Source organism: Pseudophryne corroboree, chromosome 7, assembly GCF_028390025.1.
Source record: "Pseudophryne corroboree isolate aPseCor3 chromosome 7, aPseCor3.hap2, whole genome shotgun sequence".
Lineage (NCBI taxonomy): Eukaryota > Metazoa > Chordata > Amphibia > Anura > Myobatrachidae > Pseudophryne > Pseudophryne corroboree.
This window is the reverse complement of record NC_086450.1, coordinates 318,339,088-318,359,028: the sequence shown is the minus strand read 5'-3', so window position 1 is coordinate 318,359,028 and position 19,941 is coordinate 318,339,088. Positions and strand designations below refer to the sequence as shown.

Sequence of the window (19,941 nt, the reverse complement as noted above, 5' to 3'; positions counted from 1 at the left end):
CCAAGCCACCCCAGCACTGCACATCCAGGCTGAGGCGATTGCTGGTCGCAGTATAATACCAGTATGTGTGTATATACTTTTTAGGATATTTTCCAGCTTCCTATCAGCTGGTTCCTTGAGGGCGGCCGTATCAGGAGACGGTAACGCCACTTGTTTTGATAAGCGTGTGAGCGCCTTATCTACCCTAGGGGGTGTTTCCCAACGCGCCCTAACCTCTGGCGGGAAAGGGTATAATGCCAATAATTTTTTAGAAATTAGCAGTTTTTTATCGGGGGAAACCCACGCTTCATCACACACCTCATTTAATTCATCTGATTCAGGAAAAACTACGGGTAGTTTTTTCACACCCCACATAATACCCTTTTTTGTGGTACTTGTAGTATCAGAAATGTTCAAAACCTCCTTCATTGCCGTGATCATGTAACGTGTGGCCCTACTGGAAAATACGTTTGTTTCCTCACCATCGACACTGGAGTCAGTGTCCGTGTCTGTGTCGACCATCTGAGGTAACGGGCGCTTTAGAGCCCCTGACTGTGTTTGAGACGCCTGTACAGGTAATAACTGATTTGCCGGCTGTCTCATGTCGTCAACAGTCTTTTGTAAAGTGCTGACACTATCACGTAATTCCTTCCATAAGACCATCCAGTCAGGTGTCGACTCCCTAGGGGGTGACATCACTATTACAGGCAATTGCTCCGCCTCCATACCATTTTCCTCCTCATACATGTCGACACAACGTACCGACACACAGCACACACACAGGGAATGCTCTGATAGAGGACAGGACCCCACTAGCCCTTTGGGGAGACAGAGGGAGAGTTTGCCAGCACACACCAGAGCGCTATATATATACAGGGATAACCTTATATAAGTGTTTTTCCCTTATATAGCTGCTGTATAGATTTATCTGCCAAATTAGTGCCCCCCCTCTCTTGTTTTACCCTGTTTCTGTAGTGCAGGACTGCAGGGGAGAGTCAGGGAGCTTCCCTCCAACGGAGCTGTGAGGAAAAATGGCGCCAGAGTGCTGAGGAGATAGGCTCCGCCCCCTTCTCGGCGGCCTTTCTCCCGCTTTTTTAAGGAAAAATTGGCAGGGGTTAAATGCATCCATATAGCCCAGGAGCTATATGTGATGTATTTTTTGCCATATAAGGTGTTTTTATTGCGTCTCAGGGCGCCCCCCCCCAGCGCCCTGCACCCTCAGTGACCGGAGTGTGAAGTGTGCTGAGAGCAATGGCGCACAGCTGCGGTGCTGTGCGCTACCTTATTGAAGACAGGACGTCTTCTGCCGCCGATTTTCCGGACCTCTTCAGTCTTCTGGCTCTGTAAGGGGGCTGGCGGCGCGGCTCTGGGACCCATCCATGGCTGGGCCTGTGATCGTCCCTCTGGAGCTAATGTCCAGTAGCCTAAGAAGCCCAATCCACTCTGCACGCAGGTGAGTTCGCTTCTTCTCCCCTTAGTCCCTCGGTGCAGTGAACCTGTTGCCAGCAGGATTCACTGAAAATAAAAAACCTATACTTAAACTTTTTTACTAAGCAGCTCAGGAGAGCCACCTAGTGAGCACCCTTCTCGTTCGGGCACAAAAATCTAACTGAGGCTTGGAGGAGGGTCATAGGGGGAGGAGCCAGTGCACACCAGGTAGTCCTAAAGCTTTTACTTTTGTGCCCAGTCTCCTGCGGAGCCGCTATTCCCCATGGTCCTTTCGGAGTCCCCAGCATCCACTAGGACGTCAGAGAAATTGTGATTATTTTGCCAGCCAAGGTGTTTATATTGCTGCTCAGGGCGCCCCCCCCCCAGCGCCCTGCACCCATCAGTGACCGGAGTGTGAGGTGTACAGAGGAGCAATGGCGCACAGCTGCAGTGCTGTGCGCTACCTTGGTGAAGACTGAAGTCTTCTGCCGCCGATTTTCCAGACCATCTTCATGCTTCTGGCTCTGTAAGGGGGACGGCGGCGCGGCTCCGGGAACGAACACCAAGGACGGGTCCTGCGGTCGATCCCTTTGGAGCTAATGGTGTCCAGTAGCCTAAGAAGCCCAAGCTAGCTGCAAGCAGGTAGGTTCGCTTCTTCTCCCCTTAGTCCCTCGTTGCAGTGAGCCTGTTGCCAGCAGGTCTCACTGTAAAATAAAAAACCTAAAATATACTTTCTTTCTAGGAGCTCAGGAGAGCCCCTAGTGTGCATCCAGCTCGGCCGGGCACAGAAATCTAACTGAGGTCTGGAGGAGGGGCATAGAGGGAGGAGCCAGTGCACACCAGATAGTACCTAATCTTTCTTTTAGAGTGCCCAGTCTCCTGCGGAGCCCGTCTATTCCCCATGGTCCTTACGGAGTTCCCAGCATCAACTAGGACGTCAGAGAAATAAAGATTTTAACAACTGGCAGGCAACCTTAGTTATTTTCACCTACTCGGATCACTAATCAACACTAAAACAGCAAGCAGACCAGAAACCAGCACTTTGTAAAACAGCCATGAGGGATCTTCACAATATATTCAAGTACAAAGATGTATCTTTGCATACAAAGACCCGACCGTTCAAGCTATGGTTTTATCAGGAACATCGTATAATGTAGGTGTCAAAGCTGGACAATGAAGAAGCAAGATAGGAAGATTGTTGCCGCTTGTGAATTATGGTGCTGGAGACTAATATTACGTTTACCATGGACTGCCCAAAGAACAAATCAATTGGTATTAGATGAGATACAGCCTAAGCTCTCCCTAGAAGCACAATTAAAAAGACTGCATCTTTCCTTCTTTGACAGATCATGTGAAGAACAGAATCCCAAGAGAAAGACATTATGCTTGGAAAAGTTGAAGGCAAACGAAAAAGGGAAAGACTTGCAGCAAGATGGCTTGATACAATCACAACAACTATGGACAACGCACAATCAACACTGAGCTGCTTGACTGAGGATCGAAAATCGTTCATGGTTGCTATCTTACAGGGTCGCAACAAGTCGGCATTGACTTGACGGCACATGACATCATACATTAGGAAAACCTCCAAAGACCTCCAATGATCTTCAAACACTAGTAAAAATGTCAGTAATTAAGGTAGTTCTTATTCTTAATTGCCATTAGCGTGGTAGGGTAAACTTGCTGGAACTTTGACAGCCAAAGGCAGCGAATCTCTAATAACCGCAAGCCACTGCAATTGGTTTAGGGTGGCTAGCTTGGCATCAACAATTTGGAAGTGCAATGGTTGAAGGTCTTGGGCAATCTGCTTTAGGCAAGTTTTCTTTGGTGCATCACGTGCTATTTTCCATCCACCCAGACGTGTGTTATTTTAAGCACTGGTATGGTACTCTTTTAGGCTCCATTCTGGAGACATGTGCAAACCACTTTAAACGCCGTCTTTTAATACAGGATTCAATTGTGGGTTGGTCTTGGTAATTTTCTGAAATCTTAAAATCAAAACTTTTGATTTTAATATTTCACAAATGAAGGTTTTTAAACATTCTCAATAAAACCTACATTTTAAGTAAAAACATTTGAGTGTGCCACAACTAGAGAAAACTTTTTTCTTTTCTTGCTGTATTGATTTGAGTATTTGCCTGAGAACAAAAATATGATCATTGCATCCTCTACTGGGCCTAAATCCAGCTTGCTGGTCTCTACAGTTGCATTCTCATGTTTCTAGTAGCCTCAAACGTGTAATTTATGTTAATATTTTGCTGGATGTTGTTAGTAAACTTATGCCTTTGAAGTTTTTACAGTTTGTAGGGTCACCTTTTTTGTGAATGGGAATTATTATGGCATCTTTGAAGTCTTCTAGCACACAGGAGTCTTTCCAGGTGATTGCATATATGTCTCTCAGGACACAGGAGGGTATGTGGCAAAGGTGGAAGGCTGAACTACCATGATGAACACTCTGTAATCCAGGGTGGGTCAGCGTTAGCAATCCGGTATCCATGTGACCTCATGGCTTTACTGGGCTGTGTTACTGAGGATTATTAACTACTCACTCGCCAAAATACATTCTGACAAAATCCCAGTATATGATTTAATGTGAGCAATTATCCACCATCTGTAAGCCTACTTATAGAGTCCAATCTCAGAATGAGCTCACCCCATGAGGTCTTGTACCTACAGGACAAGAGTCACTGGAAGACTAAAGTTGCAGGGGGGCTGCCTGCTGATTGTTAAAGCATCTCTGGGTTAGTCAAGACAGCCTGCTTCCCTGTACGTGTACAACCTGGTGCTGTTAGCGGTGGCAGCACCTTGACTGTGACAGTTTCATCACAAAGATCATTTCATGTATCTTTGATCAAAAGTTAGATATCAATCTACTGGTAGGTTATAGTATAGCCACCTGCAGACAGATCATAGAACATCCCCGCCAATGGTACATGTTATTGCTTATATTTTAATTTTTTGCCACTACACTAGGAATAAGAAAGCCAAGCAGTAGTACACGCCTTGTTTCCTCGCTTTGGTGAAAGACCATTTGTATCAGTAAATAAGGACGTAAGTTAATTAACTGGGTTAACTGCATTTTTTTAATGTAGATTTCGTGCTTATGTCAAAGTAGCTGAAATATAAATGTGCTAGCTGTATAATTTACTAAGTATGGTTAGCTGTGTATTTTATATATTTAACATATAACATTTAAATATGTTTATTAACTGCATATTTAAACATGTTTACATGATGGAAAGGTTTCATACGCAGTGTCTAATTTAACCAATATCCTATGTTTGTTTTGTTTTAGGATACAGTAGTTTTGGGTTGGCTCAGCTCGCACTGCACCAAAACACAAGGGTGGAAATTCACTGCACGAGTAACCTAAAAGTACAGATGTGTCCTCATACATCATTGCCGCAGACGCGCCAAACAGCCCTTCTCATCGTGACTGGTCCTGTGAACACTGCTAGCATCTGTCGCTTTTTTTGCTGAAAATGCATCTTAATTGCAATGGGTTGCAGCTAAGACGCACCAGGAAACTGTTCTGATTAATTTGATATGCAACACTTGTATATCTGTGCGCAACTGAGCCCCTGAATCTGTATACAAAGTGCTACGATGCCGCTGCTTTTTTTCCAATTCCAGTCCTGTCGTGCTTTGTATACAGACTCGGTCACATACACCATGCAAGTGTCGCATATCGAATTATCGAATCAGCAGTCTTCTGGTGCTTCCTAGTCACATCATGTTGTAACTAATGCTGGGCATACACTGTCAGATAAATATTGGGAAAAAGAGGGGTGAGGAACTGCGCTGTTTCTGCACACAACTCCCTCTGGCTGGTTGCGGCTAAAAACACCTTGTGGGTACACTATAGAGTCCCACTGTGCATGTATACGGAATGGATAAGAATATGGTGTTTAGCGCATCCCTAGCTTGAGCATGGAAATTATATTGAATATTGTACTCTGTAAGTAATGTCCACAGCGAGACAATGTAGGTGAAAAAAATGCACAATTTGTTTAAAAATGTATAATCTTTTAAAAATGTATAATCTTTTAAAAAATTACAATAAACTTTGAGTCTGTGAAGCGGTGGGTACACTGTGCTCCTAAATTCCCTCCCTAGTACCGGTACACAGAACAAACACACAACACATTGACAAACCTAAATAGTCCTGTGGGCACACTGTTAGGCGTTTTACCCCACTGGTGTGATATACTAGTATATGTGGACATTACTTACAGAGTACAATATTCAATATAATTTCCATGCTCAAGCTAGGGATGCGCTAAACACCATATTCTTATCCACTGTCAGATAAATGCCTTTCAGACCGACAGGCATTTTATCTGACCCTGCAGATATCCAGGACATACACTGTGAGATCTCTCACAGTGCATGTCACGTGATACCGGTGCTCCGCCTCGGGGAGGAGGCATTTCCCCGTCCCTTCCCATGTGAAGGAACAGGAAAATATCCATCAGTTGGCCACGGTAGGGCATGCAGTGCCCAATGAGGCCAACCGGACACTTGAAAATATTGCATCGGAGAGATATGCTGGACGATCCAGCATGACCGACCGATCGATATTTTCAGGTCTGTCGGCTACAAACAAGATGCAATTATCTGGCCGAGCCACTGATATCAGGCGGATCGGCCAGATAATTGTAGCGTGTATGCCCAGCATAAGATGCATCTCATGGCAAAATGCTAACAGAGTAGCACGGGACCTGGTGGCTCACTGGTGCCAGGCATCTTGTGTTGCGTTGCATATTGAGGCTGGATGTATGAGGACACATCTGTAGATTCCAATTCTATCCACCCTGGACACATTTCGGCCATTAGGAAACAATAAAATGCTAATCAGTATATTTTCAAGAAAATTACTGCATAACAACTGTTGCACAATATGCAGTTGCTACATAAGAGAAAGTATCTTTATTGGTGCACTTCAAACAATAGGAAAATTATATACAGTATACAATTTGCTCTCTATGGACAAAGAAGAGTAAAAGGGGTCTATTTACTAAGCCTTGGATGGAGATAAAGGGGGCAATTCAGACCTGATCGTAGTAGCAAACTTGTTAGCTGTTGGGCAAAACCATGTGCACTGCAGGTGTGGCAGATATAACATGTGCAGAGAGAGTAGGTTTGGGTGGGATGTGTTGAAACTGAAATCTATACTGCAGTGTAGAAATAAAGCAGCCCGTATTTACACTGCACAGAAAATAGGATTTTGGTTACCTACCAGTAAAACCTTTTCTCGTAGTCCGTAGAGGATGCTGGGGTCCACATTAGTACCATGGGGTATAGACGGGTCTACCAGGAGCCATTGGCACTTTAAGATTTGAGAGTGTGGGCTAGCTCCTCCCTCTATGCCCCTCCTACCAGACTCAGTCTAGAAACTGTGCCCGAGGAGACAGACATCTTCGAGAGAAGGATTTAACACAGATAGCGGCGAGATTCATACCAGCTCACACATACAAGGCACATCAAGCTAACTTGCTTGAAACTCTCAGCAACTGCTGAAACATTACTTACCAAGTAACAATGCAGTACATAACTAAACAAAGATGTACTGAACCAGATAACGATTGCAGGAAAACGAAGCGCTGGGTGGGCGCCCAGCATCCTCTACGGACTACGAGAAAAGGATTTACCGGTAGGTAACCAAAATCCTATTTTCTGTTACGTCCTAGAGGATGCTGGGGTCCACATTAGTACCATGGGGATGTACCAAAGCTCCCAGAATGGGAGGGAGAGGGCGGAGGCTCCTGCAGAACTGATTGACTGAACTTCAGATCATCAGGGGTCAAAGTATCGAACTTGTAAAACTTTGCAAACGTGTTCGACCCAGACCAAGTTGCAGCTCGGCAAAGTTGCACTGCCGAGACACTCCGGGCAGCCGCCCAGGAAGACCCCACCTTACGAGTAGAGTGGGCCTTAACAGATTTTGGACACGGCAGTCCTGCCGTAGAATAAGCGTGCTGGATAGTGAACCGAATCCAGAGAGAAATAGTCTGCTTAGAAGCAGGACACCCAATTTTCTTGGGATCATATAGGACAAACAGAGAGTCCGACTTTCTGTGACGAGAAGTTCTCTTCACATATATCTTCAGAGCCCTTACAACGTCCAAGGACTTTGATGTAATTTAGGAGTCAGTAGCCACTGGCACCACAATAGGTTGGTTGATATGAAATGGCGACACAACCTTCGGAAGAAACTGCTGACTTGTCCGGAGCTCAGCTCTACCTTCGTGGAAGATCAAGTATGGGCTTTTACAGGATAAAGCCCCCAATTCGGACATGTGTCTAGCAGAAGCTAAGGTGCAACAACGTGACAGCCTTCCATGTAAGAAATTTGACCTCAACCTCCTGTAGAGGCTCAAACCAATCCGACTGGAGGAGCTGCAACACCACGTTAAGGTCCCAAGGCGCCGTAGGCGGTACAAAGGGAGGCTGGATGTGCAGAACCCCCTTCAAAAAAGTCAGGGAGGGCAGCCAATTGTTTCTGGAAGAAAACAGAGAGGGACGAAATATCTGGACCTTCACAGATCCCTACCTCAGGCCCATATCCACACCTGCCAAACCCCCCCCCCCCCCACCCCGGTAAGTCTTGATAGGCGAACGGCCCCTGCTGCAGCAGGTCCTCCCGAAGAGGAAGAGGCCTCGGTTCTTCTTGCAGTAGATTCAGAAGGTCCAAGCCCTTCTCGGCCAGTCTGGAGCAATGAGGATCGCTTGAACCCATGTTCTCCTTATGAGCTCTAGGATTCTTGGGATGAGTGGGAGTGGTGGAAACACGTACACTGATTGGAACACCCACGGAGACACCAGGGCGTCCACTGCCACTACTTGTGGGTCCCTCGACCTGTAACAAAAACGCTAAAGCTTCTTGTTGAGACGAGAGGCCATCATGTCTATTTGGGGTAATCCCCAAAGGTCTGTTATTTCCTTGAACACCTCCGGATGGAGACCCCACTCCCCTGGATGGAGATCGTGTCTGCTGAGGAAGTCTGCTTCCTAGTTGTCTACTCCCGGAATGAAGATGGCTGACAGCGCCAACGCGTGTTTTTCTGTCCAGAGGAGTATTCTCGTCACCTCTGACATTGCCGCTCTGCTCTTCGTTCCGCCCTGTCGGTTTATGTAAGCCACTGTTGTTACGTTGTCCGACTGCACTTGAATGGCCCGCTTTCTTAGAAGAGGGGCCGCCTGAAGAAGACCGTTGTAGACGGCTCCTAGTTCCAGGATGTTGATGGGCAGGCCGGCTTCCAGGCTTAACCACCATCCTTGGAAAGTTACTCCGTGAGTGACTGCTCCCCAGCCCCGAAAGCTCGCATCTGTGGTTAGAAGGACCCATTCCTGAATCCCGAACCTGCAGCTCTCCAGAAGGTGAGGTAATTGTAACCACCAGAGGAGCGAAATCCTGGCCTTCGGCGACAGACGAATTCTCTGGTGCATGTGGAGATGAGATCCCGACCACTTGTCCAAAAGATCCAGTTGGAAGGTCCGAGCGTGGAACCTCCCATATTGGAGAGCCTCGTAAGAGGCCACCATCTTTCCCAACAGGCGAATGCATTGATGAACCGACACCCGGGCTGGCTTCAGGACATCCCAGATCATAGTCTGTATCACCAACGCCTTTTCCTGTGGAAGAAACACCGTCTGCACTTCCGTGTCCAGGATCATTCCCAGAAAGGACAACCTCTGGGTTGGTTCCAAATGTGACTTTGGAAGGTTCAGAATCCAACCATGACTCTTGAGGAGGCGTGTTGTGAGAACAATGGACTGCAGCAGCTTCTCTTTGGACGATGCCTTTATCAGCAGATCGTCCAGATATGGAATGATGTTCACCCCTTGTTTGAAGAACCATCATCTCTGCCATCACCTTGGTAAACACCCTTGGTGCTGTGGAGAGGCCGAATGGCAGTACCTGGAACTGGAAATGACAGTCCAGCAATGCGAAACAAGCCTGATGCGGCAGCCATATCGGAATGTGGAGGTACGCATCCTTGATATCCAGGAATACCAGGAATTACCCCTCTTCCAGACCTGATATCACAGCCCTGAGAGACTCCATTTTGAACTTGAACTCCTTTAGAAAGGGGTTCAATGATTTTAGGTTCAGAATGGCCCTGACCGAACCATCAGGTTTAGGTACCACGAAAAGGTTCGAATAGTAACCTGTAGTTTGCGAATGACACAATGACCTGTGCCTCCACCAACTTTTGGACAGCTTCTTGTAGAACAGTGCTGTCTGCCAGCAGAGCTGGTAAGCCTGATTTGAAAAAACGATGAGGAGGGAGACTTTGAAATTCCAGCCTGTATCCCTGGGATACAATATCTATCACCCAGGGATCCAGGCTGGACGATACCCAGACGTGACTGAATTGTCTGAGTCTCCCTCCCACTGGCCCCACCTCCAGGCCGTGCGGTCCACCGTCATGCGGAGGACTTTGGCGTACCTGAAGCAGGCTTTTGTTCCTGGGAACCTGCAGCGGCAGGTTTCTTGGACTTAACTCGACCTCCCCTAAAGAAGGTATTGGACGGTCTGACCTTTCTAGGCTTGTTAGGCTGAAAGGACTGTGTTGCAGATGAAGAGAAGGATTTCTTCGGAGCAGGTGCTGCTGAGGGAAGAAACGAAGACTTACCCGCTGTAGCCATGGATATCCACGCGTCTAGAGCTTCCCCAAAGAGAACCTGACCTGTATAGGGTAGGGACTCCACACTTTTTCTGGATTCCGCATCGGCCGACCACTGGCGCAGCCACAGTCCCCGACGAGCTGAAACAGACATGGAAGATATTCCCGCAGCCATGGAACCCAGGTCTTTCATGGATTCTACCATAAAACCTGCTGAATCATGTACTTTGCGTAAAAATAATGCAACATCATCCTTATCCATCGTATCCAAATCCTCAAGTAAGGTAGCTGACCACTTTACTATAGCCTTTGCAATCCATGCACTAGCAATAGTGGGACGTAATATGGCCCCTGAAGCAGTGTACATTAATTTAAGTGTATTATCAATTTTTCCATCAGCCGGCTCCTTTAAGGCGGTAGATCCTGGAACAGGCAAAACCACCTTCTTTGAGAGTCTGGACACAGATGCGTCAACAATCTGCGGGTTTTCCCATTTTTTTTTCTATCCTCTTCAGGGAAAGGAAACGCCACCTGTACCCTTTTAGGGACCTGGAAATTTTTCTCATGGTTTCCCATGCTTTCTCAAATATAGCATTCAATTCCTTTGACGCAGGGAAGGTTTGCGAGGCTTTTTTCAGTGAAAAAGGCCTCCTCAACCTTGTCAGGTGTGGTATCATTAATATTCAACACATCCCTGATAGCCTCTATCATCAATTGCACCCCCTTTGCAAGAGATGCGGACCCCCGCGACACATCCCCATCACCGTCTGTGGTGTCAGAATCGGTATCCATGCCGTCTTGTGTGATATGCACAAGCGCACACTTATGGGGGTATATAGCGGAGCATCCTGAGATACCAGAAACCGGCCATACTGCCATAGAGCTCTGTAATACCTGGGTTGCAGATTCATTACTTGCAACCCTGTCAGAAATCTGAGAAATCCAAGATTTGATAGAGGAAAACCACTCCGGTTCCCTTGCTGGTATTTGTGCTAAACCAGTGCTATCCTGATTACATGGAATGGGATCATCCTGGGAGGAGAAATCCTCTGCAGCATATGACACAGTGTCCCTGGACATAGCTAAAGGAGACCACCAAACACTCTATACACACACACACACACACACACACACACACACACACACACACACACACACACACACACACACACACGTGAGGGCAGACAGAGTCCCCCCCCCCCCCCCAAGAATGGCAAGAGAGACACATAGAGATTGGAGCCAACCCACACACAGCGCTTTTACCAAAGGGAGACCTCTTATCAGCGCTGACTGTGCACCTTAATAGGACACACAGTCGTATTACAGCCTCCCCCCCCCCCCCCCCCCCTTCTACAACCCCCTGGTACCGTTTACAGATAGCTGGAGTTGCTGTGGAGGAACCTGATTCTCTTTCTCAGTGCTGTGCAAGCAGGAAAATGACATTGAAACGCTGCTGGATCCGCTCTGAGAAGAAGCTCCGCCCCCTTAATGGCGCTGTCTTCCCGCTCTTCATGGATTATACTTGCTGAAGAATTAGTGCTGGCTGTGATCCGGGGACCCCGACAGGCTTCTGGACCAGTGTAGGGTGTCGCGCTGGCTCGGGGCGCCCCTCACAGCGCCGCACCATGTACCGCTGAGCCATCCCCGAAGCGCAGTTAATACCTTTCACTCTCTACCTGGTGTCACCCACTGCTCTCCTTGTTACTCTTTCCCTCTCCCTGGTGTCACCCACTGCCTCTCCCTCGCATTATCCACTGCCTCTCCCTGTAACCCTCTCCTGTCACCCTCTGCCTCTCCTTGTCACCCACTGCCTCTCTGTCTTCCACTATCTCTCCCCTTCACCCACTGCCTCACCATCTACTTCTTCCATGCATCACTATCTCCCCATCATCCTCTTTTTCCTGTCATCCTCTGCCTCTCTAAAGCATCACCCTCTTTCTGTCACTTACTACCTCTCACATCACCACGTGCCTGTCACCCTTTCCCTGGTATCTTTCACTGCCTCTCCCTGTCACACTCTTCCCATTGAGGCTACTCCCTTTTTTACGAGGCCTCACCCACTTTTTGTGGAACGCGTGCCTAAGGCACAGAAGATCCCTCTTCCCTTGTCACGGTGCCCGCCCTGTCATTTTGTTCTGGATCCGCCCCTGCCTGCTGCCAATAACGTTTCGGAATCAGAGAACATGAGCCCAGAAAGGCTGCTCAAGTCCGGGCGGGAGTATCTGGGTGAATGCGCGGGCTGCTGCATGGGAACCCGCTGTGTGGGTGTGCTGAGGCATGGCGATGGTCATTGTGCCTGGTGTTACTGTGCAGTTTGCAGCTGTCAGCAGGTGCAGCGCGTGTACTGCTCTGTACATGCTGGATCATTATTATCCAGTTTAGCATTACATTACCAGTGTTATGCAGGCAATCGTTATCCTCTGTTCTCCATCTGTAATGCCTACAGTATATGTAGTGTGTATAGTAATATTCCTGCAATCAGTGATGTCATTACACATGACGTATCAGCAATGTAGAGTAGTTATTACAGCTGTACAACAGAGGATAGCAACACAGCCTGTTAAACACTGGTAATGTGATTCTAAACTGGAAAATAAATAAAATATTATAATACAGGTGAACTTCAGAGTTTACTGTATATTTTGTAATTAATAGTGTGTACACCACTGTGCTGTCTAATATGAATAGCACATACCACTCTGAGATGTAATGTGAATTGGTGCTATTATGTGGCCACGCCCCTTCCCCGTGAAGCCATATATTTGCTTACCAAAGAAATTAGGCTCAGGCCGGCTCTGAATGTACATTTGATAACCTAGGGGAATATCATTTGATGGGACTCCCCTTTTTCTGACAAGGGTCCCCCACATGTGTATGGCCAGTATGTGGGATATAGATTATAATGTGCCCTCCTCCCATCTATGGAAAATAATTTGTTTCTGTAACACAGGGTAAAATAATTTGGGCCTCACAATCAGGGCTGGACTGCCCATCTGGCTCACTCATACCAGGTGTCTTGCATCACGTGGTGCATTAAGGCTAGTTGTATGAGGGTACATCTGTATATCATTAGATCAGCGCAGTTTTCAGCAGTTGCTAATAGTGATATTTAATAAAATAGGCAAATTATTTTCACCTATTGCAGAGCTGATTAGGGAGTTAACACTAAGGAGGAGATTTGGGTTGCCGGTCGGGTTGCCATCGGAGGCGGGGACCACGGCGGCATCGTGGGCGGCACAAGGAGGTGAGATCATCTCCGCGCTGCCTCTCCCTATGCTGTGAACGGGTACTGGGTCGCATCGACCCGGGTAACTCATTCACACTGCACCTGACCCGGTAATAACTTGGGAATAACCCTTCTTTATTCCCGGGTTGATTTACTGGGTCAGGCGACCTGGGATTTCTGGAGTGACCCTTTCACACTGCACAGCAACATGTGTCGACCTGGCAATATACCGGTCTGAAAGGGTACAGATAGCCTCAGGTTATACCTCCAGAGGGTACGAGCAGAAATCGGTGTTAAGTGCTGCCTTGAGGGGTGATTCCTGGAAATAGATTTCTTAGCTTTCAAACGGATAAAAAAACCAGAGTCTCTCACCTTTCAGGAGGTACTGGGGATTTGGGGATCAGTGTTCAGGAGCCAGAACAACCCACCGACAAGAATATAAAACTGCATATCAGGCATGTGAAGCTGGAGCAGGGACCAGCTGCTGGAAGGCTGATATCTCTGGTTCTGGGCATAGTAGAGAGAAGCTGCCAGTGTCCACCAAAAGGGGAGAGTCCCATCTTTTGGAGTATACACTCAGAAAAACTCTAAGTCACACAGAACCCGAGATATCTGGCTGGGAAGAGCAATTAACAGGCTCAGATCGGGACCACTGCTTTGAAGTCGGATATCTCCGGTTCCCCAGGGTCGATTTTTAAAAATCTGGTACCCCTGGAAAAAGGGGACACTCAGCTATCAGCCTAGGGCTCTTATACTCTTGTGGCCCTTTGGCAACTGCCCATACAAAAAGACCGCCCTGAGCGCCTGCGCAATAGAGTTGACAGGCGACTGGTCCCAGCGCATGTGCACAAGCGGCGGCTTGAGTGCAAATGCTTTAACCCCAGCTTCTATGAATTGCATCGGCTGTAGCCCATGGAAACCGATTAGGCAGGAAGTGGCGTCCTACAGGCAGCTAGGTCTCTACCAATAGCAGCCCAGTTTGGCAGTCCCAGAAGGAGGAATCACCTCTCAATGGGACTGCCTGTCCTGCGGCTAATTGGCAGGTAGGACTTCCAATAAGAAGTCACTGCCAGTCACAGTGAAGCCACTGAGCCAGTGCAGTCACACAGACTACAACTGGTTCACCTAAGCTCACTCAAGTGATGGATTTTACTGGGCGGAGTGCTGCAGTCCTGCAGCAACCCATAGGTAAAATCCGCCCCTGCTAATATCAAGTATACAGGCTTTTGTGTCATGGCTAAATACAATTAAAATCAGACAATCCATTGTACATGTTGACACATAAATATTGGCTACTGCAGACAATACATTTAACATTTCTAAATTCTGGTCTTCATGGACTATTAATAAAGCATATTTCAAAGAAATGCAGCCAAAAGCACTTGCTTTAAGATGGAATGTATCTCATGCTTTTCATTGTTTATTCATTTATATGCCATCTGTATAACAGACATTAATATCAGGTAACTGGCAATTATTGTATGCACTTCATTTTGTCTCTAGTTCAAACAAAGCTTTCGCAATTAAATATCAGAGATTTTATGGCCGGCATGTCATGGAAGCCAAGTTTAGCATCCAGGAAAAAGTCAGACAAACTGGGACATTACAGTGTGTAACTTTTTCACGGAACTCGGCTGTAATGGCGTGCGTCTTGTACGGAGGGTACTGACGGGAGAGATGTATGCTGAGCGATCTTAACACAGACCCGAACAGCACACATCTCCCCCCCCGCTCAGCACAGCGCAATGTGCTGAGTAAGGGGGGGGGGGGGGGGGAGACGACGGGGGGCCGCTCACTTCACACAGTGCTGAAGTGAGTGACCCACTAGATTGAGCCTGCATGCAGCTCAATCTAGCTCTGGCGATAGCGATGCGCGAGGCTGCGCATCGCTATCGCTGGGGGGTATACACACGGCAGATCCGTGCTTAAAATCTAAGCAATCTAGTCAGATTTCTTAGATTTTAAACACGGATCTCTCCGTGTGTACCCCCCTTTACGCTCCCAATGCAAATTGGATCAGACTTCTCAGGAGATTTTTGGACCAGGAAGCATCTGATTTTTTCAGACCAACTGGAAAGCATCTTTTAGTATAACAGTTTAACCATGTGGGAGAAAGTCACCCATTGGCACCCAATGTTCCCATGATTTAAGCAACACACACCCTTTATAAATCCCAGTCCATCAGGACGCACAAGCAGATCCTGCTGATTAAAATGATATGCGGCATGCCTATATTTTCTGTGTAATTGTGGCTGTATCAGCATACCAAATTATGTTACAGTGTTTGGCAGGAAACTACTGTAGCATAACATTTTGTATGCAGATATAGCTGCAATCACACACATAAATAGGCATGCTGCATTATATAATTTCAGTCAGCAGGATCTGCTTGTGCGTCCTATTGCATACCATGGTGAATTCAGTAGATAATATTTGCAAAAATTACATGTACAGTACACAGACTATTTTGTCTGATTTTAAGGGTAGAAATAATTTTAATAAAGTTTATTTTTTGTAAATGTGCTGTAATTGTGCAGTTGTAATTGATTTTCAACATTGACAAATACAACCCACCCCAAAAAAACAGCTCTGTTTATGTCGGACTTGGTAGCGCTGTTTTGTACGAGATTTTCAAATTCGGACTCCATTACATTGGCTATGTTGTATATTAAACATGGGGAAAACATCGGGATCCGACTTTTTACCGGGCGCTCTTGTTCAGAGTAGAAAACATCTGACTTTTTATGTACTCGTATGCTATTACATTGTCCGAGTTTGCAAAATGTACGTCTTTTGCGGAAAAATCTGACATTTTACAAACTCGCATCAAACTCGGCTCCCATTACATCCTAGCCATGATCTCTTTCTTAATAGTGATCTATACATTGTCAATGCTCAATTTACTATACTTATTTCTATGGCACTTATCTAGTGTCAGGTGTAGGATAGGAAATTTAGCAAGTTATCACCAAAGACTAATGCCTACAGATGAAGCAAGCAGTAAGGTTCCACTTTGCATGAAACAGCAGTCATATATGGCACACACAGATTAGCCTGTAGCTGGTTCCTGTAATGTACAATATATGTTAATTTAATGTGTTGCAACTTCAATTATTCAGTGAATCCCTTCCTACAGCACTTTGAGCAATGCACTGATACAACTTGCCCAAAGGCTCTGTATCTGGGTTCAGTATGAATTACCGCCGCCCTGGATGCCAAATGTCAGTATTCCAACATCGGTACCCAGAGCGGTAGAATGCCACACTGCGGGCTCGGTGGCCAGCTACAATCGCCACAGGTTCTACTCTCCCTCTGTGGGTATCGTGGATACCCATAGAGGGGGAATCATCTCCTTCGCCGATATACCGGCTGCAATATGGTTCCCCTGTCGGGATCCCGACGTGCGTGTTGTTGGGTGGCTTTACTAGTTCTCCCCACTGCCCCCTTTTAGGTCTCCAATTAACATCTTAGGAGACTGTACTTTTTTGCCCTTTTGCACATCTAATGTTACTTTGATTGCTGAGGCATTTTATTCACAATTATATTTTCTTACATAATGGAGTTTGCAATAGATTTATGTAGGAATTCTTACCTCTGAATAATATTCAGTACTCAAGTGTCATAGATTATAAAAAAACAAACAAAAAAACCCTCTCCCTAAACAAATACTATAATTAAGTAAAAATTCACCTCTTTTGGTGATAAATAAATCCTGATGATATATCAGTTGTCATTAAATCATATAAATTAAAATATCAACGGAATGGAGACAGCCTTTGTAAAGTGCTCTGATATAAAAGTAAATACAAAACGTTTGGGAGTAACCAATAACTTTGCATTTTTCTAAGGATCAAAAAATAATTCACAGCAAATCTGAAAAAAGGCTATTAAGCACCTATCAGGGAAAGATATAAGAAGAATGAAGAGACTTTTAGCACCTGATGCAGACTGGATGAAGGTACTGTACGTTTTAGAAACACTTGTGCAAAAGTATCATATATCTGCCACATGAAGAGCTTGTACTGGTCAGCAGCACATGCGCCTAGTTTACATCAGTCATGTCACAGACATCAGACTTGTGCTACAAAAACTCTCCAATACCACAACTCCTCTCCATCTCACATACATAAGTACATAAAAACACTTAAACACATTCATAAAAGCAGAATCTATGCCTGAACAAGTAAGCAATTAAAAACAAATAGTATCTGCAGAGCATATGCAAGAAGCCAATCACAAGTAATTTGCTAGAACCAGCGACTGTCGTCAATATCTGGCGTTTGCATTTGTCATTATATTGCCTTCCCAGCTAAATATACGTTTTTTTCCTGGTCCGCATGGTGATCCTTCCATCCAGGAGAAGGGAAATGTTTTGGGGTCTCCCAATGCTATTGATTCCAATGGGAACGTTGCGGGGCCACAACCCCTTTACCGGTGGCTACACCCCCTTCCCTAATTTGTATCGATTTTTAGCACAGCCGCGTTGGAGGGTATAATGAAGTATGAAATCTTACCTAGAGCTTGTCAGATAGCCCAGGGGAGAGCGAAATTACAAGTGGAGAAAATTGTCTGACTTTTTTTCCCACAGACACAACAATTACCTTCAGGTCTAGAGACAAATTCATTTTTAAGAACTGTATTAAAATTTTCTTTTTTCAATCTTTTTTTGTGGGGAAATGCATACTGTATATTGAAATTTGCTGAATTAAACAACTTTCTCAGGAATTGCATGCTAACACAAACTATGGCAGACATGAACCTAAACTTCAGTTCCCCCTGTTTTTTCTGCTGCTTGTCTAGGCGTCTCATGAACATTACATTAGCAGGTTACTAAGGCAAAAGAAAACAGCAACACAATTATGAATCTGATTAAGCAGAATGTTAAACCCTGAAAAAAAAATAGCAAATAAACAAAATAAATCCCCCCTAAATTCAAATGTTAAAAGTAAACAGACAGATATTTTCTACCTGATGGACTCTGAACTGTAGAGGGAGTGGACGTCAAACTGGTGGTGACAGAATCACAAGGCCCGGTACTTCCACTGGAGCTGCCGCTTGAAGGAGGTGATGGGGAAGAAGCTGGTGATGCACTGTGCTGGTTTATGCACTGGGCCACAGCAAAACCTGAGAAATGCAAGGCCTTTATTAGCGTGACAATATAAAGTACATACTGTATATCATAGATACAGGCAGAGAGTCTTGCAGTCTGCAGAAGGATTTATATTATTTTAAATGCAACAGTAATCTAAGTAATGCTGTAAAGGGAACATCACTAAGCACTGATTACATATTAGGACGTTAATGAGCACCATCTAGTAAAATTACAGCAATGAAAATGGCAGAGTTTCCAAAACTCTGCCATTACAGTCCAGGTCTTAAGGATATCCATGTTTGAGCACAGGTGACTTAATTAGTACATCAGTTCATTTGATTTAACCATCTGGACTCAAGCATGGATATCCTTAAAACTTGGACTGTAATGGCACACTTTAAGAAACTCTGGTATATGGGTTTATGCAGTGCTTAAAGTGGTCCTAGAGACGTGGTGGAACTCCCCCCCTCCCCCCATGTAATAAAGGTATTGCCCCCCAAAAAACATTGTGGCCTCAAAAAGAAAGGGGCATGGTCGCACAATAGTATCCCAAATTAAAATTATGCCACACAGTAGCACAATCTTATTTGCATTACACCACACAGTAGTGTCCCTTATTCATGTTATGACACATATTAGTGCCCCTTATACTTTAAAACCCACAGTAGTAGCACCCCTAATACACATAATGCCCACAGCAGTAGCGCCCCTTATACAATGCCCACAGTAGTAGTGCCCCTTATGCAATGTCCACTGTACTGGTAGTGCCTCTTATATAGAGCCCATAGTAGTAGTGCCCCTTATGCAATGCCCCCAGTAGTAGTGCCCCTTATGTCCCCAGGAGTGATGTCCCATATGAAGTGGCCCCTTTACAATGCCCTCATTAGTAGTGCCCCCAGTAGTAATGCCCTTAATGGTAATGCCCCTGTGAAGTATTGCCCCCAGTAGTAATGTTGCCTGTAGTAATGCCCCCAGTAGTTATGCCCCCAGTGGTAATGACCATGCAGTTATAACCCCAGTAGTTTACCCCCCCTTTAGTTTAGCCACCCAGTGGTAATGCCCCCTGTAGTTTAGCCCCTGTAGTTATGCCCCCAGTAGTTTAGCCTCCCTGTACTTTAGCCCTCATGTAGTTTAGCCCCCAGTGGTAATGCCCCCTGTAGTTTAGCCCCTGCATTTATGTCCCCAGTAGTTTAGCCTCTGTAGTTTAGCCCCCAGTAGTTTAGCCCCTAATAGTTTAGCCCCCAGTAGAAGCGACGCTAATACATTCACACATACAGTATGAAAAATAATAAAAAAAAAAAAAACACTCACCAAGCCTCGCTTCCGCGTCTGACCGCTGTGGTCCTTCCGGCGTCCGCTACTCGGCACTATGGGAGAGACATCATGACGTCTCTCCCATAGCGCAGATTGACAGAGCCGGGAGCTGAAGCTCAGTAGTGAGCTCCTGCCACCGGCTTCCGCTGTGGAGAGGGAGTCAGGCGCCCGCTGGTAATACAATCTGAGCAGGCGCCTGGCATCTCCCTGCGGCGCCGGGCACACATCAGGTTAGGTGAGCAGGAGGAGGCGGAACTGCGTTCCGTCTCCAA

The 19,941-nt window shown here is 46.0% G+C and overlaps 1 protein-coding gene across 6 annotated transcripts in view; it reads right to left on the bottom strand.

The window, feature by feature from the left end:
* CLEC16A (C-type lectin domain containing 16A) overlaps nt 1-19,941 on the bottom strand; it is a 954,241-nt gene that overhangs the window by 94,983 nt on the left and 839,317 nt on the right. For all 6 annotated transcript variants that reach the window (XM_063934295.1, XM_063934294.1, XM_063934290.1 and 3 more), the window contains one exon: nt 18,232-18,387. In XM_063934295.1, coding sequence (XP_063790365.1) covers nt 18,232-18,387 — 156 coding nt within the window. The remainder of the gene's footprint in view (nt 1-18,231; nt 18,388-19,941) is intronic.